Source organism: Camelus bactrianus, chromosome 6, assembly GCF_048773025.1.
Source record: "Camelus bactrianus isolate YW-2024 breed Bactrian camel chromosome 6, ASM4877302v1, whole genome shotgun sequence".
Taxonomy (NCBI): Eukaryota; Metazoa; Chordata; class Mammalia; order Artiodactyla; family Camelidae; genus Camelus; species Camelus bactrianus.
Window position 1 is genome coordinate 70358400 of NC_133544.1, and position 23726 is coordinate 70382125.

A 23726-nucleotide genomic window follows, 5' to 3' on the forward strand; every position below is an offset into this window, starting at 1 on the left:
GTGGAGCACTCTGAAGAATATGAATTACATGTTCATACCACATCTTAGCCTTCTAATATGGGAAGGCACCAAAGAAATCGTTTGCAGGGGTGGCATTTTTCCATGTAAGAACAGTGTCAGATGTTTTTGGCTACCTAAATAGATATTTTTAAAATCACAGCAGCGACCCATTATAATGCTAGCACTGGGAGACAAAGTCATCTTATTTTCAAAGAAACCTGGTTGATTTTATTAATATAAATCAGATCATTTAGGATCTGTATACAAATAGTAAAATGCAAGGGCTGTTCACCTTTGCAAAGCAGAGTGAAGCCACTTGCTGTCATAAAAATGTGGACTTTGAAACTGGTATGGATTTTATTTTCATTGGCTTCTCCAGTCTGTGTAGTAAGTTACAAAGTAAGAATAGAAAATATAAATAATTTCAATAGAGATTATCTAGCCCCCGTTCTTATTTTATAAATTAGAAAACTAAGGCACAGAGAAGTTAAGTGAACTTCTAAGGCCACATAGCTGACAAAGGGAAAGTATGATGTCTGACTGTAAACCAAGATTCAGTTTACTGTGTATTCCTTTCTATTTCTTGGCATTCCTAAAAAATTCTCAAAGGACTTGCAGTTGTACATGTAAATGTTCCTCCCTTGAGGAAAAGGAGAAAATGGGGCATCCTAACTACTAGATAAAGGTGTTTATTTTTTCCTCTTTATGTACAATGTGCCTGCTATATGATGAAAACATCTATCCCTTCAAAAGCCTTGTGTATGTTAAATGTGTGTCTTCTGACTGGGTGTCTCTCAGAGCAATCACTCTTTGGGTGGATTTTAGAAAAGCTAATGTTCTAATCGATTGGCATGTGGGAAAGCAACAAAGAGCAGAGAGAATAGGATATTTTCTGCTGTTTTCAATAAGGAAGATTGAGGCAGTGATTAAAAAAAAAGAAGCAGAAAGATCAGAAGACAATCTGTTTGCTCTAAGAAACAGTACAGTGAGGACAGGGACTTCTGTGGCTGTTGTTTACTGTTGTAACCAACCTGTGCACCTGAAAGCTGGTCTGGCACATAGTCAATGCTCAGTAAATGTCTGCTGAATAAGAGAACACAAGTCTGGCACTCAGGAGACCTAGTCTCCAGTTCTAGCTCTCTCACTAGCCTTGGTCAACCCACCTTTCTGAGCCTCATTTTCATCATCTATTACGTGAAAGGCTTGGACTGAATTATTTCTGTTAGATATTCCACATCAACGCCATCATCTGTACGGTTACAATGGGACCACACTACTAACCACCGAGTTCATAAACTCCAACCCTGCCCATGGACAATATTGACTGGTCCAGCTGGGCCCATATGAATTTTTTCCCCAAGGAATTTCAGAACTGGAACCAAAAAATTAATATCAGTGTCCTTCTGGTGGCTGAAACTGATGAAACTGAGAATATAAAAAACTCCTACTGGTTTGTGGCCACCTCCCTCAATTGGATCTGAGTAGTAGAAACAGCCAACAGATAGAAAAAAAGAAGCAGACACAGGAGTAGAACAGAATGAGAGAAACTTTTAAATCCATGACCCTGAGACCCAATATATTCTCATCCTTTTGGTCATTAGATGCCTCAGAATCCTCACATTGGATTCCCCATTAAAAAAAAGTTAAATTAGACACTTAGTCATTGAATTGTATATTCACTAAGATGAAAAATTATATTCAATATATTCTAATATCTCTTTTGTTTCTAAAAGGTGAAGATCTTAAGGATTATGAAGCCTGCAGGGTAGCCAGAGAGGAACATTATACTCTGACAGGAAGCAGTTTAACCGGAGCAGAGATGAAAACAGAAGATGTTCTGCTGATGGGAGGTTTCCTGGAGTGGGGATCAAAGGAATATTTTCACTCAGGACATCAGGGATTTAAAGAAGTCTTGTATTGCCTCAATGTGAAGGTAAGTCATGGAGAAACTAGACAGAATGGATATTATTTCCACGATCCCAGAAAAGCCAAAAAACAGACTCCTCTGTGAGAATTTAAAATTTTGATATTTTGTTTACCTCACCTGAATCCCAGGCCTGAGACAGAGTTCTGTGTGCACCAAGGGGAGAAGGAATGGTATTGGTAAGAAGTGAAACAGGAGAAAATTACAGGGGCTTTAGTGACATCTTCAATCAAACTAAATAAAATAACTAAATGGTATGTTTAGAATTTGCCTTCCTGCATATAATTCATGTCCCCAAGATTTCCTTTCTCTCTAGTAGAACAGTTTTACATTTTCACCGAGTGACCCCAGTATGTATTTTATTGAGTGACTACTATGGAAGAAGTACTGGAGAAGAATTATAAGCATATTTCTATGGGACTCTGAGATAAAGGCCTTTGTTATGAAATGTTGGGAAGCTTTGGATCCTGTGTGCTGTGGATCTGCCTTGTCCTACTATATACTTTTTCAAATTAAATTACAGTTGATGTACAATATTGTATAAATTACAGGTGTACAGCATAGTGATTCACGATTTTTAAAGGTTATTCTCCACGTATAGTTACTATGAAATATTGGCTATATTCCCCATGTTGTAGAATATATCCTTGTAGCTTGTTTTATACTTAATAGTTTGTGCCTCTTAACTCCCTGCCTCTACATGGCCCCTCTCCCCTTTTCTCTCTCCACTGGTAACCACTAGTTTGTTCTTTATATCTGTGAGTCTGATTCTTTTTTGTTATATTCACTAGTTTGTGATATTTTTTAGATTCCACATATAAGTGATAATGCAGCATTTATCTTTCTCTGTCTGAATTATTTCACTTAGTATAATTCCCTCTAAGTCCATCCATGTTGCTGCAAATGGCAAAAATTTTATTCTTTTTTATGGCTGAGTTTTATATATAAATAAAGTGTTATATATATATAACACTTACCCATTCATCTGTTGATGGACACTTAAATTATTTCCATATCTTGTCGGTAATGCTGCTATGAACTCTGGGGTGCATGTATCTTTTCAAATTAGTGTTTTTGTTTTTTTCAGATATATAACCCAGGAGGAGAACTGCTGGGTCATATGGTAGTTCTATTTTTTGTTCTTTGAGAAACCTCCATACTGTTTTCCACAGTGGCTGCTACCAATTTACATTCCAATAGGCTACACTCTGTTTTCACCTCGGTGATGATAAAGTGGCAGCAGTCCCCTTTCTGCTGTATTCTTCATGTTCTTTTCTCATGGATGAGAGTACTATTTTCCTGTTACTGTTGTATCATTTGGTTTTAAGTGTGGACCCGAACTGGGATTGGTATCTAATACTTATCTGACAAAAAGCCATTTCTAAATGGAGTCTCTGAAGAGACACTTATAGGCCAACTCTCTCGGTTTGACACATACAGCAAAGAACTGACCCCATTGCTCCAGTGGTCTCCAGAGCGGTGGGAGAATCCCACGAAGTATATGAGATGATGATCCGCTGGGGTACAGGAATACAATTTTACAACTTTTATTTTCACTTGTTTTTAAATCTTATTTATTTTTAAAATTCTATTTTAGAGTGTTTCATAATGAACATAACATGTTTAGTATATATATATGTATATAATTTATACATTGATGTATTTGAGGCTGTATTTAAAGATTAGCAATAGGGCTATAGTTCATTCTTTGAATTATCTTGGGACAGGGATAATGAGATAAGCAGAATCACACTGTGCAAATAATACTAGATTTGGACAGAATTAGAGAACATGAATTCAAATCCTGGTCTCCTTCTTACTAGCTTATGTAAGCTTGGGCAGGTAAGTTCACCTTTTTGAGCCTTCACTTTCCACATCTGCTAAATGGATAAATGGGACTTATATGAGATAATGTACGTAGGACTGAGCTGAGTATGTGGTACATAAAATCTTAAATAGCATATAAACCTCAAATATATTATTAAACACTTATCTTCTTAGACTCTCTAAGTATATCACATGTTATCATTAATTGACACATAAAAAGGTAATACTCAAATCTGTAAAGTGTGTTTTCTTAAGAGAAGGAATATTCATCCAAATATCCTAGTATTTGGGTAATACTAATTATTGGGTAATAATGATTAGATAGTTTCAGTAGAATAAAGGTTTTCCTTTCTTTTCTTCTAGTTATTATCTCAACAATACCTGCTCAGTTTCATTTCAGTCCATAGCCTTATAAAGAAACACCCAAATAACATCATTCACAAAATCCTTCTGCAAAATATTTCACGACCAGAGGTAGAAAACTCTGGCAAGAAATCACACCCAAATATTTTGGCTTGAACCTTTATACTATTTCTGTTTTGCACCAATTCCTTTTTCATGAATGACCTGGACTTAGGCCAAACAGGAAGGAGTTGGAAGGAAAAAGTAGAGTTTGGCTGGAAAGAAAAGTTTCAGTTATTCTTGTATTTTCATTAGGGAACAAATTCTCATGCCACCAGAGTGGAGCTTTAACCCGACCCAGACAGTGTGGCCTAACCTACCAGGGGTTCTCACCCCTGATCGCTGTTGACATTTTGATCTGGACACTTCTTTGTTGCAAGGGGCTGTCCTCAGTAGCATCCCTGGCCTCTACCCAATAGAAGTCAGTGGTATACTCCCTTCCCCCACTTACCAGTTGTGACAACTAAAAATATCTCTGGACATCACCAGATGTGCTCTGGAGGGCAAAATCACCCCCAGCTGAGAACCACCGTCCCGGAATAATCCCCATTATCTTTTCTACTATGCTCAAGATTAAGTGAGTTTAATGAATTAGGGAGAACTTGAAATCAAAATCCAAATTTCACAGTGTTTCTTCTAGAATCTTTTAAGGGCACACTTTGTAAACATTTGGCCACCAGCTTATACTACACCTAAAATTACAAATCAGATGATGAGTTACAGTCAGTCCCACCTTTCTTTGTAAGAGTCCACATCTCTACAATTTTTGTGTATCTCTGAAGTCCAGCAAGGGAAGATGCCAGGACAATGCTCCCAAGTTGGAAGAAGGATGTCTTGATGTGGGTGTGAAAGGGTGGCTGGGCCAAGAGCGAGAGAGCATGAGGAACACAGACCCACAAGGCATGCATTTCACTGGTGCTGACGTGAGCAAGCCCAGTTGAATCGGCCATTGGGTTGATGGCATGAGAGGGTCAGAGGGTAATTTTCCCCATTTCTTTCTTTCCTATCTTTTTCCTCTTTTTTTCCTTCACATTGTGTAATACTATATAACCATTTATAAGAATGAACTCTAATGTTAAAAATGTACATGACATATTAAAAAGGAAGTAGAATAATATGTAACACTTGTGTTTATTATGTACATGTATAAATACAAAGAAAAAGATCTGAAATTAAATTGTCTAAACAGTTAATAGTGATCACCTTTGAGGCAAGTGGTATTGAAGTCCTCACTTTTACTCTGTACTATTTTTCAATAGAGTTCTAAGTTTGATTAAGGAGCACTTGTTTTAATTTAAAACTGAACAAAACCTGGCAGTTTAGTATTTTGTCTTTGCACTTGGGGATTACCATGGTGAAACGTGGAAAAGTCCATGTAAACTTTCAACTCCAATATATCTGACTTGAGGTAGCTGATTAAGTCTTGGGATTTCTTCATCCTGATATTATCTTGTACCTTTTAAAATTATAGTTCTGAACTGCATGTGATGCGTGATGACCCAGCTTCACATGAGCTTCCTTCAAATTTTGGGGAAGCAACAGACAACTTCTATTTGTTAATGCTTTTGAGGATACAATACTAGACATGTGTGGAAGATGAAAGAAATCTTAGAAAGCAAAGCCCCTGTTTTCTTAATGTGTGATATTCAGAACACACAGTAGGAACCTAAGAACACTTTTTGGAAAAAAATAATACAACCAAATTATGTTAGTACAGAATTTTTATATGCATTCAGAAGAGATGAGAGAAATGGAAGACTCAGTGAAAACTACCTTAGGGTGGATGCAATGAGAAGCAGACAGGTAGCCTGGGGCATTTAGCACACAAAAAGCAGCCATAGTTCTTGAGTTGGGAATCAAGACAAAGTGCATTATGGAAAAGATAATTTTCTCAGAGTATTTACATACTAATTAGTAGATTGCTGAAATAAGCCAAAGGGGCCTGTACAATCAATAGCTACCAGAAAACATAATAGGAAAAAAACAGACCAGCTACCTAAACACCCACTGGCTCACTGGGTGGTACCAAACAGACATTCTCCCAGGTATTAGTGAAAGGGGTAAAATACATAAATTGGCTGAAGTTTGGAGAGTGGCTGTGAGAGCTCCATCCTCATGGGCTTTATCTTCAGCGTTTTGACTTTGTTTCATATAAAACTGTACAAAAAAGAGCCAAACATTTATCAAATCTCTCTTCGCTCCAACTGTCCCTTTGGAGGTAGAAATTATACAAATAAAAACCATTAGCATTTTGTCTTCCTATTCACAATCTCCTTGAACACACGGGTGAAACTATTTTCAAGGATGGTTTTTTCATTTCATTGTTCTTGCTTATGTTTCACAATAATGTTTTATAGTAGCTCAATGTGAAATGATAGAGAAAAAAATATATACATACAGGTCTCTGCCCCTGGCTTCTACCACAGAGCTCCTAAAATCCTGGTAATTTCCTAAGTGATAAGAACACTAGGACCATCTCTTGTTCTAATATTTGTGTTTGACCCCCGTCCCTGACACAGAGCTCCTAAAACTCTTGTAAATTCCTAAGTGATAAGAGCACTGGGAGCATCTTTTGTTCTAATGAGGTGACCCTGGGTGGGCTTCCAGATGGCTCCTGAATGGGGGACAAGTCATGATTTCAGCCCAATCCCGTATCTTCCAGAAAGGGGAGAGGGGCTAGAAACTGAGTAAATGATTGATCATGCCTGTGTGAGGAAGCCTCCATAAAACCCCAATAGTAGGGGTTCAGAGAGCTTCTGGGTTGGGGAACACATGGAAGCTCCACCCCTTTCCCCATACCTGGCCCTACACATTTCTTCTACCTGGATGTTCATCTGTATCCTTTATCATATCCTTTTATAATAAACTGGTAAATGTGAGTAAATGTTTCTGAGTTCAGTGAGCCACTCTAGCAAATTAAACCTGAGAAGGGGGCCTTTGGAACTCCTGTCTACAGTCTGTTGGTCAGAAGCCCAGGTGATAACTTGGGCTCATGACTGGCATATGAAGCTGGGGAGTAGGGGGGTGGTCTTATGGAACTGAGGTCTTAACCTGTGGAATCTGATGCTATCTCCAGGTAGATGGTGGCAGAATGAGTTAAACTGTAGGCCATCCAGCTGGTGTCACTTGGTGTGGGGAAACCTCTACACATTTGGCTACCAAAAGTGAAGTGTTCTGTGTAAAAGTATGGGAGACACACAAGAGAGACACATAGTAGGGAAGAACTGATTTTTTCCTTACATAAAAAGAGGAAAATTGATTTTCCCCCCTAAATAGTCACCTGCTGTTAATCCTCTATTTTAAGTGAGCAAAACTGGTTGTTTCTGTAGCACTTTATCCATAAGTGCTTGAATTGGTGATTTACCAATTCACATCTTTGCCAGACATGAGTTCTTTAAAATCAAGGACTGCTTTAATTTCATCTCCAGTTCTTTGCCTGGCATATAAAATAATCAATCAACCAAACAATTAATACTTCTGATATAGCTATCTTCTGTGTTTATCAAAGATGGATCTATTGAGAGTTGGACCCAAACACCACTCTCTCATGAATTCTAATGATGTTTTTCTGAAGGTTCTCTCTATCCTTCACTGAGCACTTTTGGATTTATATAAGATGATCAATAGCAGAAATGAAGGTGATGAAAAATAACAAAAAAAAAAGATTATTGTTAGAGTTTAATGAGTTACATTTCAAGTGATTTCCAAGGAAATTTGATACTGTCGCTATATAAAAAGTATATAAGAAATGGGAATCATACATAAATAGAGTTTATGAATTTGAATGAAAGTTTGGCAAAGTCTTTAATGTCATTTATATATTTGAATGGATAGGAGCTCCGGAGATATAAATTTAAGATATAAACTAAAAGTTGTCTTCTGAGAGTAATAAATTACTAGTACCATATAAGATAATATTTGATAAACACCTATCAGACAGCACACTTTATAAGTTATTATACAAAAGTAATTGGATACATATGAATACTGGGGTCTTATAAAAACTTGGAAATGATGGATAACTAAATATAGATATTAAACAAATATATAGTTAATAATAATATAATGGGACCATCAATAATAACTATATTTCTAAGATGTAGACTAGACCAAATAATATGGGAAATAGAAAACAATTTCACTTTACCAAATCAGTTCTAAAAAGCTCTATGGAAGATATCAGAGGATGTACTTAAAATGAGCAAGGACAATAAGTTAGTAAAGAGAGACGGTTCAAAGTACTTGGCACAGCTTGGCAGGCGACCCGGAAGGAAGACTGGGATGATCCAACAAAGGAAGGAAACTTGAAATAAACAAAGATTGGCTAAGACCCAGAAGATAAAGAGGGTGTGAAGTGTTTAAGGGCTTCCTGATAAAGAGCTTGAGAGCCAAGGGTAGCATTATTTAGTATAGGGAAAGTCAGTGTCTTCTTAGGATTTTAAATCTTATGGAGAATGAAAACATCTCTTTCTGGTGCTATAAGGACTGGCCAGGCGTCACTGGAACTGAAGTTCTCAGCATCTAATAATTTTTAAACACAGAATTTTTCAATATGGTATTATACAAAGATATTATCATAGGATTCCAAAATGGACATAATTTGGGGATGCTAATAAGATTAGTGTCATTAGAGGCAAATAGTAGCAGTTATTTGTATTACTTGCCATGACATTTGTTCTTATAACATCTTGTATTTTCTAAATGCTTCCTTTTGGTTTTCCATGTCTCCCTATCTAGACTGTAAGTTTCTGAAAAGTTTACCTAAAGTAGTCCTGAATATTCTGTTACCTACATGTGTTTGTATCCATTCTCTTGTCTCTGTCTCCTGACCAAGTACCCTAATTTTTCTCTTACATACACCATTGCAACAGCCTTTTTGCTGGTCTCCAAAATCTCACAATATATCTAGGAAGACGTGGAAAACCAAAAGGAAATATTTAGCTAACACAAAATTTTTTACCAAACAGAAAATAAAACAACTGCTATCTTTTCCTTCTAATACTGACATTTCTTCTATAGCTCTCCTGCTATCTCTATCACCTAGACGTCTATATTCTTTGAATTATAACTATTAAACTATATATTATATATATGTGTGTGTGTATACACACACACACATGCATTGACAACAGAGGTGGAGGACTGGAAAGGCCAGTGTTCTATGTAAACACAGGGTCTTAAGTTTTGCTTGTTTTTAGATTATAGTAAATAGAAATTAATAAAAATGTAAAGTTTTAGGACTCTCTGAGTGGGTTGTGTAGAACTACCAGGGTTCACATATGCCTAATAAAGTGTGATAAATTCCAATTAAAGTGTGATGTTGCAGAGTGGGATGAGGAGGGAACCTCAGGCTTAGACACAGAGAGTTGGGAAAAGAAAATGTTTCTTAGGCAAGTTGGGAGATTTGAGAGAAAAGAGGGAAACAGGGCGGGGGAAGAAAGGGGCAGCCCCCAAGGGCACAGTCCTCTGGCAGAGTCCCTGGACTGCAAGGAGTTCAGAGTGCATGGTAGACTCAGTCCAGAGAGAAGCAGAGATAAGGTGCTGAGTGGTCTAAATCCTAGACCAGAAAGAAGAGTCTGAAAGGAAACAGGAACAAAGTCCTCCTGGGGGGTGGGGGTGTGGGGAAGGCAGGGAAAAAGGCTGGAAGTGATGAGGGGAATATTTTACTTTTATACAAAAGCCTGAAGAATAACATACCTACTAAAGATTGGGAAAGACCAAAATTAGAAAGAAATTTACAGCAGGACTTCTTATGCTGTAATGTGCATATGAATTACTTGGGGATCTTGTTAAAATGCAGATTATACAGGGAACTATGTTCAATATCTTGTAATAACCTACAATGAAAAGGAATGAATACATATATATATATAACTGAATCACTATGCTGTACACCAGAAACTAACACAACATTGCAAATCAACTATACTTAAAAAAAAAAAAGCTGCCTAGGGCACATGAAAGCCATAATGTAATCCTGAGTTATACTTCAAAAAAAAACGTTATGTTTACACTGTACTTTAATCCATTAAGTTTGCAATAGCATTATGTCTAAAACACAATGTATATAACTTAATTAAAAATACATTATTGCTAAAAATTTATTTTTTGATAAATTAGTAAATTTTAAATGCAGATTATAGTTCAGTAGGGCTGGGGTGGAGCCCAAGAGCCTACATTTCTAACAAGTTCCCAGGTGGAGCTATCCTGATTTGAGTAGCAAGGAATTATGAGCATTTAAAGTGAAGCATTTTTCTATCAATGAATTAGTGCTTCCCAATATAGAGATCCTCTGTAGGTTTATCAAAGACTTTAATTATGAAATTATCCTCCTTTTTACCCTTAGTTGAGGACAATGAAGACATACTGAAGATTGAAAGAGGTAATACTGTGCCCCAGTTCAAACCAATCATAATATATTTGAGAACAGAATAATTGCTAGATGTCTATGTTAATAACAAGATCACTACCTGTGTTGTTTACAGCTACACATCTGCAGATTAAATGCCCAAAATAACTTTTTGTGATGATAGAAATTTTCTATATCTGAACTGTCCAATATAGTAGCCACTAACCATCTGCGGCTGTTGAGCACTTGAAATGATGCTAGTATAACTGAGGAGTAAATTTTTAATCTTATTGAATTTAATTAATTTAAATTTAAACAACCACATATGGCTAGTAGCTTCCATAATCATCAGAGCTGCTGGCATCACCAAAAGACAACCAGATGTTTTTATCTCCTGATGGAAGTAGTCCTCCCATCAAGGCTCTAGAATGAGCTGCCAATTTACAAGAGAAACCCCAGAAGTGTCCAGATCACATTCTGAGAACTGATGGTATAGAGAATTTACGTACCTGATGGCCACAGAAGGCAGCTGGTAATAGCCAGGGAATTCAACCCTTCCTTTATCAAAAGGACAGTTCTCCTGCCATTTCATCATTTACAGTAATACTGACTTAAAATATAAAGAATATTCCAGGAAGGATCTCATCTTTGAGAAATTACATATAAGTACGTACACACACACACACACACACACACACACACAGGGCTTTTGAAGGAGAAAATTTGAATTTAAGCTCTAGCTACATCCTCACTAATGTGTGACCTCTGGCAAGTCACCTAACCTCTCTGATCTTCAGTTCTGAATTCAGTTGATAATACATAGTAGGCAAGGGTGTTAGGAAGGTAAGTTCCTGCAGGGCATCATAAGTTTTAAAGTCCCATACAATGGCTAATTATTTATTATTCACTAAAAGGGAAGTGAAAAGCCACATTTAAAACAGAATCCAAGGAATCACTTAGACTTTTTTGTTGTACTGAACTTGTGTTGCATGCATGTGGCCTTGAGAATTTTATGTAACGGATATTTCAATCCTTCATATTTATTTTAATGGGAGATAACCTTCAAGGAAGGAGAATGCCAAAGCCATTTGGGAGAATGATGGTAAGGGAGGAGTGCTTTATTTAGTAGCGTGGGTCCTAGTAAGCATCCTCCCTGCTAAGATTATACTGAAAAGAAAGGAAGTCACAGACTGCTCATTTCCCTTGTACTGGCTGTAATCTTGTGGAAACTTCCTGTAAAAGGCAGTTATAGCATTAAAAGTAAACTGATTTCACACTCACCGGATACTACCAGACCAACAATTGCAGTCCTTTGGGAGAAGAATAAAATAGCATACTTCTCCTTTATACTTTGTATTAGTTTGGAAGAACATGGAAATCCTAGTGATGGAGAAACAGACTCATGCCAGAGGCAAGGAAACTGTTTAGAAACATGGTTACCATTTAGTAATTCCACTGAGAGGCAGAGCTCATTAGCCAAGAGACTGGTTACACTAAAAAAAAAAAAAAAAAAAAATCATTCATTAAACAAAGTACAGCATGAAAATAGAGTCCCCTTTGATCTAGGCACATATTAACTACAGTTTTAAAATTCAAAATCTTAGTAACATCTGCTAAGGGGTAATGTTAAGAGTAACTTTAGGAATGGAAATGTTTACATGTATTTTTATGTACTGTTAGAACTTCAAATACTGGCATGGCTGTCTCCTTTTGGCTTTTCCAGCATACAAATATCTGCTGAGAGCTTATTAGTGCGAAGGACAGTATGTGTGAAATGCTGAACCACAGTAGCATTCAGGTCACAACAGGAAGCCAGAGGGGACTCCTCACTTCCATCAGTCAGTCAATACTGACTTCATTTTTATACATACGTAAGGTTTTTGCATAATATTTCCCTTGAAAAGCCTTCATTACTTAAAACCACTGCTGAACACCAAAAAATAGGGAATGCAGCCTCTGCTTTCAAGCCACTTAAATATGTTGATTAGGAAAAGAGAGAGAGAGAGGAAGAGTTGTCAATACAAGTATAAAATAGTGAAGGCAAAAAAAAAAAAAAAAAGAATTTGAGACAAATTCTGATTTCATAAGAAAGATGACCACTATGGGCCAAGTGGTCTGGAAAGAGGGAGAAGGCCGAGAGTTGGAGTGCTACATGCCATCTGTCAGCGCTTCCAGGAGAACAGGGCACCTTTGCTGGCTGTGCTTGTGAACCCTGGTCTGACACCCACATGGAACCCAGGACCCACTTGGACATTCACTTTGATGATGTCTTGTAGTAGTGGCAACTAGTTGGCAATTGGGCTCTTGGTTCCTGGATGCTTTCGGTAATTAATCTATCACAGGGTAAGTGCCTGTGGCTAATTCCTAAAGCTGAGGGCAACAGTACTAAGAGCTACCTGTGAGCACCAGCTATTGTGACCAGCCTCTTTCCCAAGACCCACCTGAGAAAACACAACCAAGCAAATACAAGTGTCCCTTGCCCTGCTAACCCCTGACATGGCCAGAGACTCCTTCTTGACTAGTGCTCAGTGGTAGCCATACTAGCTGAATGGAGTTGGAACTTAGGTGAAATTGTGATCTATATTTATCATCTCATGTGGCTTTTCAAGTCTTATTGGATCCACCTTCCTGAGCTGAACCAGCCCTCTAGCCTTGATTAGTACCTACTTTAGCCTAGGATATACCCTGGCACACTTTTGTGTGTCCTGCTGGAATGAGCTTTCAGTTAGGGATGTGTTCAGAGATGGGATAACACAAGTAGTTGCAAGGAAAGGGGGAGAAGGGCTGTGAAGGGCTAAGAAGGACCAAGTGCCTGGTATACCTCTGAAAAAGCAGCTTTGTCCGTCTCATTGCAGATCTGCTGATCACTGTCTCGAGTGGGGCCTCGGAATCTGCGTGAAAGCTGTACTTGCAGTGTACTTTTGAAAACCTTTGTATTATGGAAACTTTCAAATATATAAAATAGTAAAGAGTAAACCCTCGTTTCATTAAATCCCCACCTACGTCTCTCCACCCCTCACCCCACTAGATTATTCTGAGGCAAATCTCAGATATCATATTATTTCATCTGTAAATATTTCAGTGTGGATTTCTGAAAGATAAGGACTTAAAAAGCACAACCACAACACCAATTCTTTATTATCATCAATTTCCACTTAGTGTTTGTTTCCCCAATTATCTCAAATTTTAAAATATTTGTTCAGATCAGGATACTTAGGTCTCATACGTGGCATTTTGTTAAGTCTCTTTACCTCCTAAGGTCCAGACACTGGGATAGACTGGGGCAGATACTGACAGACAGACTAGAAGACCCCTGGGCTCTGAGCCTCATCATAGGACAATTTCCGATGGTTTCAGAGGAGAAGATTTGGAGCTCTGGCCATACAAAGACAAAATTTTTTTATAAGTTGGTAAGATCTTCAACAACGGGGTGAGAGGAGAGAGCTACAAATGCACCCTTTAAAGAATGGCACAAAAGTGTCCTGAGAATGGCATAAGGAACATTAAAGGCAGTGAATGGATTGGTCACTGTGTCTTGGTCATGGGATTAGGAACAATTTGAAAAGCATTAATTCAGGCTGTTGATCATATCTCGCCCCTTTAGGTAAGCAATGTGTGTACAAGTGGCCAGTACAGTGCCTCATACATGGCAGCCAAGATGGTTTTCGTATCTTCTCCTAAAGCCTGTAATTCTTTCCCTAATGCACTTGAACCTCAAACAGATGCAAATATTCTTCAAAAGAAAAGAAGGCCTTTGCAAGTGACTCAACATTCCTTGTACTTACCCATAATAACTCTGAGAATTATCATTTATTGATGGCTTACTAAGAACCAGGCCACGTGTCTAGCAAGAGTGGTACACGGAAGAAAACCGATGGTTATTTGTGGAATGAACAATGTTACTGAATGCTTTACATTTAACCTTCAGAGCAATTGCCACCACCTTATCATGGAGTTTATTATCTCTATTTTACAAAGTCATGTAAGAGCAAAGATGTATGGATCTCTTAGTCTGTTCTAAGCGCTTTATGTATATTATCTCATTTATCATCAAAATACAGCTGCTGTTTGAGTTAGGTACCATTATCCCCATTTTATGCAGGCATAGTTTAAGTAACTTGTCTAGAACACAAATTATAACTGATGGGACTTGATTCAAATCTGAACAGCCAAAGCGGTTAGCAGAAGTACTAGAAGGAGAGCGGAGAGCAGGGCAGGACCACCACTCCCTGTTACAGATTCTTTGCAGGAACAAGACCAAAACTGCAGGTTCAGAGGTAACAGAGGCAACCTCTGACTATCGCAGATCCCCTTACCTCTTCCTGTCATCAACATTGCCTCTTCCCTGCTCTGAGAAAGGATAATTGTGCTGCAGGGCAGGAAGCAAGAGCTACATAAAGAAACCTCAGAAATCAACCCGATGGTTTTGGGAGCAGACTGACTAAACTCGTTTATTTATTCCTCAAGCATTTATTAAGCACTCACTATGTCCAAAACACTGCTAACAGGCTAGTGTACGGGCTCCCGAGAATAGCAATCCTGGAACTTCCTGGAGACAGAGGCAGAAGAGGAGGGTTGGCTTGTTAGGAAGGTTCTCCCACTTTTTTCTTCTCAGGAACTGTTCTACCCTCCAAGGCGGCAGAAGCAACAACCTTCATTCTTGGGTCGCACAAACCTGAGAATGAAGAGAAAAGCACTGCACACAGAACTAGACTAACACCTAGGGAGATGCGTCATAAACTTGAAACTCAATCCCCCAGGCCTGATAACGTATAGGCTAGCTTTCCAGGAAGAGAAGAGATAATAGAATTTGCAGAGGAAGGAGCTCTGAGTCCTCTGGTATGGCAAACCCTAGACTCCGGCCCGCAATCCCAGGTTTCTGTGCAAAAACCTTTTGAGCTGAATGCATACATTGTCCTCTAACAATGCAAACGTGACAGCTGCCTATTAAATAATCGTTCCGCCTCGGTTTAGAGCAGTTCGTGCGTGCCACAGAGGCATCTTCTGCGCTATAGTTATGCAACCTCACTCGCAGCGGGAGTTATTTCCTGTGCTTCTGGCTGCGCCAGATTGATGTAACACGCCTACCCTGAGCTTCAATGGAAGTCGTTCTCCATTAACAATAACTCCAGCTTTCTGAGATGAATGCCCTGCAGAGCATACCCCTTAAACAGTAGAGTCCAAGGTATTAAAACTCTTTCCGTCTCTCTCGCTCTCTAAAACGCGCGCGCGCGCACACACACACACACACACTCCCTCTGCATGCAGCTTAGGAGACTGCAGCAGTGCAACCAGAGGGACAGCAGGCGGAGCTCTCTTTGTACAGTCCCTCCCTCCAACCCCCACCAACTAAAAATGAACTCATGCCAGTTCCATTCTTCGTTCTGCAAGGAAAACACACGCGCGCGCGCGCGCGCGGCATAACAGCAGCCTCCAATTTCCTTCTTGAGCACACTGTCATTCTAATCTCTTCGTTCAAACAACTCGGATATTCCAAAGCGAGTAACGAGGAGCATCGCGCCGCAACAATGCAACCTCCCGAGCTGCTCCTGGTGCAGCTCGCACCCCCGCCCCCTTTCGCGGCGAGCCAAGAGTTTGGAGCGCGCGCACGCACACGAGAGCGGTGCCTGCGTATCCCTCCGCCTCCCTCCTCTCCCCGCTCGGTGGCTCGACAACGATTTGGGAAATGAAGGGAGGAGGGAACTACTTTCCTGAAACTTGCTATGCTGCACACGACTTCGAGTTGCAGTGATTCGCCCGAAGGCCGCAGCTTTTAGTCCTCCTACCCACACGCCCTCACGGCCCGGGCAGTCCGCTTGGCCACCTCACCCCGTCCCTTCTCTGGCCCTCCGGAAAGCCGGAGGCCCGGGGAACTCGCCAGGGACTACTTCGCCTCCTTCTCCCGCGGGCGCCCCCGGTTCGGGCAGCGGCGGCGGCGGCGGCGGAAGGAGCGGGCGGCGTGAGCGCTTCCGCCGCCCCCCTCGCAGCTCCCCTCAGGCGGGTGTGAGGAGCTGGCCCGCCGAGCCGCTGGTGGCCACCGGCTGGTGGGGAACTCGCAGCCACTCTCCTCGCTTTCCCGCCGCTTCTCGGGACCCTGCCCCTCGGCCGCACAGCTCTCCTTCGGTCCGGGTGGGGGCCATCGGTTCGCCTGCCCCTTCCTCACACGCGCCCCGCCGTCCCCTCCTCCCCCTTCTGGAGCCTTCCCGGCCGGAGCGTGTCTGGAGGAATCCGCTGCCGTGAGGCCCCTCGCCCGCTTCTGCTCGTCCCGAAGGACCGGCCCGGTCGCCGCCGGGGGCTGAGCGGGCAGCCCGCGGCGAGGCGGGAGATGGTGGGGTGGGCTCCCGCAGGACCGCGCCGCCGCCGCCTGGAGCCTGGGCTCGGCACCCCCCCGCCGGCCCCCACCGAGTGGAGCCCTGCTTCCTTCTCGCCGCATCCCTGAGGGAAGCGCCGCCTCTGCTCCTGAGTTCTCCGCCCGCCCGCTGCTTCCTGGCCGGACCCCGCCGCGCTCCACCCCAGTCGCTGGAGGAGCTTCTCTCCAGTCTGCCTTCGCAGCCCCCTCTCTTTTTTTTTCTTTCCTCCCAGCCTCCCTGGCCTCCTTGGATCCCTTGACTGGGCGCTGAGTAGGGGGAAGAGGCTGGGGTCGCCACGGCAGAGGTTGTCGCCGCCACCCCCCTGCGGGGGTGGCCGGGGTTCCCGGCTGGGGGGGGCACCGTTCTGGGTGAGGCATCCACCATGGTGAGGCCCCTGAGCCGTTGCCCCCGCGCCCCCCCGGCCGCCGCTGCCTCCTGCCCCTCGGTGCTGCTGCTGCTCCTCCGCCTGCTGTTGCTCCTCCATCTCCAGATCGGATCACGGTGAGGGAAAGATGAGCGAGGAGACGGCGACTTCTGACAACGAGTAAGCACCTTACTGGTCTTGATTACTTACCCCACTTCCCCCCGATTCTTCCTCGCCACTCCCCAAACCCCTCCGAGACTTGGATGCTTACAACCCTGGAGATTTCGGTGCATCTTGTTCTGGAGAAAACATTTGATTTCTTTAGCCATTTTATTTAATGGCAGCAATGCCCCCACCCTAACCCCCACCCCCGGCATTTAGTTGCTTTCTTTTGGAAGGAAGGTATTGACTATTCGGCTGGAATGGCAATTGTACGTCCCTGAGATGGAGTAATGTGGATGGATGGAAAGGTGTTGAAGTTACCCTAGTGCCGAAAAGACCTCTGGCCTGTCCTTTTTCATTTTAGCATACCAATTAACGTATCTTGAATATCCATCCTGCCTCCTTTATAGCTTTTTCACTTGGAAACTAATGTGGGGGAGCACCTCCTGTAGCAAACTGCTCTTGAATCTTAATTCGATGAGTCAGTGACTCTTAAATACCGATTAAGCCTCCCCCCTCACCCCCCCCCCTTTTAAACTTATGACCTGTAAGATTCTTGTTAAAAATGGGGCGAGGGAAACATTTTTATAATTTAATAGCATTAAGGACACCTGGAGTGTGGGAGATGTTGAACTATTTTGCCTTCGTGAATACTGGGCTTGTCTTTACTAGAATAATAGAATAATTTTGAACGCTCATTTTTATCTTTCAGCTATATTGAAATACTTTACCTTGATTTAATAGTATTTACATTGCTGAATATGTTGATGCCTTCATTCATTAACTTCTGGAGCATCCCGGCTTAAGTTTTTGTTTATTTGGGCTGTCCTTATGTTTTCCAAACGAAATACTTTGCCTTTTAAATATTTTGCTTTAACCTAACAGCTGCCTGAAGGAATAATGATGCGGCAATAGTTTTCTGTTGAGATGGGATTTAATTCTACGCGGAATATTAGCATCCGTTTGATTGTAATTAAATTCAAGTTTTGTTTATCTTGGAGGGTTGCAAAGAGTTAAGTGAGTTAGGACTACTCTTAGGATGCATTCCTTTAAATAAAGTGCATTCTTCGAGTCGGACCTTTTTGAGAGGGCTTTAAAGTCCACAGCATAGACCTGTTTAACGTAAAATAGCTTGAGAAATGCCGAGCAGCGTCCCCCAGGCCCCAGCGCTCTTTTCTGATGAGCGGGTATGGGAGAAGGTAGATTGCTGCAATGTCAGTGCAGCCTAGAAGGAGAAGTGGCCGCCATGTTCTCTCTCTTTTTGTGAATCGCCCTCATTTGCATAGCACACTCTTCATTCATAAAAAATAATTAAACATCCATCACCTTGGACATGTTGAAAGGATTACCCAAGAAAAAAATTCGAAGCTCAGCTGCCTGTCTTCATGTAGATTTTTGAGTTCAGAAAGTGAGGAGAATTCAAAGTTATAGGATAAATTCAAAAATACACGCACACACAAACAACTACCCCTGTTCTCAGAATGTTGACACAGTTATGTGGGAAATATCAGTTCGGGGAGGTGCTGGGATCACGTGATCGCCTTCATTCATAAAATACCTGGCTGTCCATTCACAGTGCAGTACACTGACTGCTTTCCGCAGATTAGACCCAGTTTGAGAGAGATCAAGAAGTATCTCAGATAACGCTTAGTTGGGAGAAAAACTGCTAAAAAATTCTGAACAGAATGGCGATAATTTTTACTGGTATCTTTCAAGAAAGTAGCCTGGATCAAAATGTCAAGTTTTATTTTAGAGATGGGAAGAGACGAATTACCATATTAAAGTAAAATATTAAATACCTCCTTTTTGAATACAGCTGTTAATAAAGTTAATATGGGAATGTGAATTGACACACGTGTAAAATAGTTTTCAAATGGACTCTTTTTGTAATACTTAGACATGGGCAGATGAAAGTGCAAATTTTTGGTGTAGTGATTATCAGTGGATGATACCGCTGTTACACGAATAATGAGTAAATGTTCCTTGTGGTTTTAGTCCCAAAGATGTTGATATTTGAAGCACCAAATGGCAATTTTTACTGATAGGATTGCCTTTTTTTTTTTAAATAATTTCAAATGTACTTATATGGGACTATTTGGAAATTATCCCTCTCACCTAGACTTTAGAATTCTGTTTTCACAATTTTATTCTGCTTTATTAATAAATTTTTCCCTACTAGGGGCTTTGTCATGTTAGTTTTGTTAGGTCAAGAATAATATGTTTTAGTATATAATATTTTGCAGTGAGATATTAACTCTTCATGGGTGCAAACCATTGGGGGTTTTACTTAAAATTTTTTTTATTTTAGAAAGTGATGTGTTCATCTAGTAATCAGCTTTACTAGAGCCAGCTTTGTTTGTGCATTGGCTAAACCCCAAAGAGTGGAATATAGACTTTATCCTGATAATTTTTATACCTTATTTTTAATATATGAAGTAATATTTTGAAATGGCAATTTATTATTTATAACCATATGTTATAAAAAATGGAAGAAATATATTATGACAGATGCCCTTAAACCCTTAGTATAGTTGAAAACTGCTCTGTAATATGGATTTTTGGAGGGCCTTTTCTATATTTTTTTCTTTTCTTTTTTTAGAATCCACAATCAGGTATTTAATTACAGTAGAGACTGTTCTTAACACTTGAGTGTTTTTTTCATCTGATTTCGACCTTTAAAAAGAGTAAAAATCACCAATGTCTTGGAAAATTATTAGCATTTTCTAGATAGCCATTGTGGTAAAATCCAGTAAGGCCTTTAGAGGCCTCATTTCGAAATCCTTTAGTACATGCAGTATTATTTGAAATTAGAGTTCTGTGTAAAGAGGTAGATAAGTTCTCAGATGTTGATTTTGAGTATGTATTTAATCAAGAATTACTGAAGGATCTGTTTTAAGTCTGTAACATGTTGTCTTATGCAGTGCCAAACTTGTGGAAGGGTTGGTGAAAGTGTCCTTTTCTTCTCCAACCTTCAGTAAAAACTGGAACTGCATTAAAAGTACCACTAAAAAAAATTTCTCTTTGCAAGAGTAATATTTTATTTCAGATAATGTACAAAATGGTCTTTCAAGTGAATAATAATAATTTATTTGCATTTCTACCATTCAGATAACAAGTCTTAACATTTGGTATATAACCTTTCCTTTCTTGTGCTGTTGATGAGGAATCATACTGGATTTTTACTGTGTGCCAAGCACTGTGATAAATGCTTTATACATGTATTCTATAATTTGATGTATATACATGTATTCTCAAAAGAGTAGAAAAGCATAGTAGATAGTATCATACCTTAATGTGAACATTTTCCTATGTCATTAAATATTTCCTAAAACATAATTTTTAATGGCTACATTATATTTGGTGTATAACATGTTAGTTTTAATCGGTCTACTATATTTTTGTTGTTTCTGAACAGCTGTGTTTGATACTGAGTTCTGCCTTCATCCAAATCTATTTTTCCTTGATATAGTCTGGGAATGGAGTAAAAGGAGATGCAAATTTTAAGTTGTTTTATTCTTTCTGCTAAATTGCCCTCTAGAAAACTCAGTGTGTGAGTGCTTATGCCTTGAAATGTCTAATTCTCTTTGGAAAAAATGTTGCCAATTTTGTAGGTGAAAATGAGATCTTGCTCCTATTTTTAGCATATGCTGACTAGTAAAATTGATTTTTTCAAAAAACTTGTTAGGTTTTTGGGCAACTGAACTGTTTTTAAATATATTATAAATAGAATAAAGTGATCATACACAAGGCATTTGCAGAAAATTTAACTTCTATCAACTTCTATGCAGTATGGTATAATGTAAAGAACAGTGGACTTGAAATTGGGAGATGCATTTCTGTCTTAACTGTCACTGATTTATTCTGTGATTCTGGGCTAGTGACAGCCTCTGTGGCCCTCAGTTTGCTCATTTGTAAATGAAGGAATTTTAACTAGGCATCACTATAGGCCCTTCTTGTGCTAAATTAGCCTGAACTAATGCAGTGATAGACGTATTGCAAGTCACTAGACTTGTAACATACATATCTGTTAACTGATCTATTTTATTAGATTGTTGTTTTTAACATCTTAAGCAAATGAAAGACTTCCAGTAGGGATCTGGTCAGATGATGAAGTAAAAGCATGAATTTTGAAAAACCAAGATAAATTTGGAAACAATTGGTGCATTCGTAATCTTTTAAGACTTTCTTATTTTGAGCTTAATAGCCATATGTCTTTGATAATATATATGTACTTCTCGCAGATGGAGAACTTTTTAGTGGTCTTTTTCTTTTAAATAAATAGGGCCTCTTGATGAAAAGTGAACAAAAGGCTGTTGGGCTTAAACATCAACTTGAGTAGTTCTAAGAGGAATATATTAACACGATACCATCCCTCATGCTTTGTTTACTGGCCAAGAAGTGTCGAAACAAGTCTTTTCATTTGGTTATTCGAACAAATCATATTAATCTAACACTAAGGAATAATTTCACATTTATTCAGTGTAAGAAGTTAACTCAGATAATAAGTTTTTTCATTCTTTAATATTTGGGTTTAATTCACTGTTTATTTCAAGTTTTATATCTTAGCTGCATCTCATTTTGGAGTCCAGAACCAAAGTCGTTACAGATACCCAAGATGCTGTTTTTGTGGCACTCAGAATGGTTTCAAATGGAATAAAAACTATTGATGTATTTTTGGTTAAGCATAGTTCTTTTTTTTTTATTTATTTGTTAATTTTTTAGGGGGGAAGTAATTAGGTTTATTTACATATTTTTTAATGGAGGAACTGGGGGATTGAACCCAGGACCTCGTGCATGCTAAGCATGGGCTCTGCCGCTGAGCTGTACCCTCCCTCCATTATTTTTACTAAAAACGTAGTTCATTAGCAATGGATCTCAAACTGAGGAGTTAAACTGATTTAGACATAGGGTCTTAGTATTCAGAGGGTTTTTTAAACTAATCTCTAACTGAAACTTGTTTACATTCATAATTGAAGAAAATGCCAACAAACCAAAGCAGCGTTAGAGGTACTTGTGACAGCAGTTTTCTAGGGCTTTCGTAACAAAGTACCACATGTGTGTCATGGCCATCTTTTCATAAGGACACTAGTGATGTGATACTGGGTTAGGAGCCCACTCTACTCCAGTATGACCTTCTCTTAACTAATTACATCTGCAGTGATCCTCTCCAAATAAGGTCACATTCTTTGGTATTGGAGGTTAAGACCCATCATCTTTTTGGAGGGGTTCAATTCAACCCATAATACCAATAGAAATAAGTTTTTTTTTCCTTAGAGTATAGTACCTGCTTAGTTGTTATAGATATCTTGAAATACCACTTACAGTCATCACTAGTTTGAAATTTTTGTTATTAAATCATTGCTAGAGCTTATATTTTAATGTTAATATAAAAACATCTATTGCTGTATAAAAACTAAGAATATTTTGATTATTTCAATATAATTGATTTCTTTTTTAATCTTATGTATTTTGTTTTAAGCCTTTAATATTCTAAGAAAAGGGGCCATAGGCTTCACCAGACTGTCCAAGAGGTCCATGGCATGAAAGGTTAAAATCTTTGCTATACTGAGGCCCTGAAGGCTGAATGCAAAGATAGCGATATAAAACAGAAAGATTAAGAAACATGAAGGGTAAGATGAACAAATCTAACATACAGCTAACAGTTCCAAAAGGGGAGATGATAGGAGAGAGGAAATATTCAGAGATAAAGGCTGAGAATTTTCAAAAAGTAGCAGATTAAACCCAATTCAGTGAACTACAAACAACACAGCCTCTCAGACTGGGTTTATGGTGAGGTTGCAAGAATGTCAACGTGAGAAAATCAATGTAGTTAATCACATTTAAAGATTAAGGGAGAGAAATGATACAATCTTAAATGCCAGATTGTCATTCAGTCTCTGCCCATAATACGGAAGTAAATGTCCATAATTTATAGATTCATAAATATAAATAGATTTATATTTTTTTTGCTTCTGAGAATTTCAGACTTATTTTTCTGATTTAAAATGAGAATGTTGGGAGTGTTGGATTTGGTCAACTTGAGAGTTTCTTTTAATTCAAAAATCCTAAGTGTTTTCTTTGTGCTTCTGAAACCCACATTTAATAGATTATTCATGTTACTTATAAGTGTAGGATTGACTGGTAGAAATTACCTTGTATCTGAAATTTTTAAATTACCTTGGAAGGTATTTTCTTTCTACATTTAAAGTACAAAGAATAAACTTTGGTAAATTCAAGAGTAATTGGTTATTAAATTTTAATCTGATAACAGTTTTATCATTTTATTTCTAAATGTTATCTATAAAACAGGGATTACAGTTTAGATAAAGACCATTCTGACTTGGACTA

The 23726-nt window shown here is 39.3% G+C and overlaps 1 protein-coding gene across 1 annotated transcript in view; it reads left to right on the forward strand.

Annotated features, from left to right (window-relative positions):
* The first annotated feature begins 16134 nt into the window (after nt 1-16134).
* The window catches only part of SPRED1 (sprouty related EVH1 domain containing 1), a 106261-nt gene continuing 98669 nt past the window's right edge, over nt 16135-23726 (forward strand). Inside the window, exon 1 of the mRNA XM_010965123.3 lies at nt 16135-17396. Coding sequence (XP_010963425.2) covers nt 17365-17396 — 32 coding nt within the window. The 5' untranslated portion in view covers nt 16135-17364. The remainder of the gene's footprint in view (nt 17397-23726) is intronic.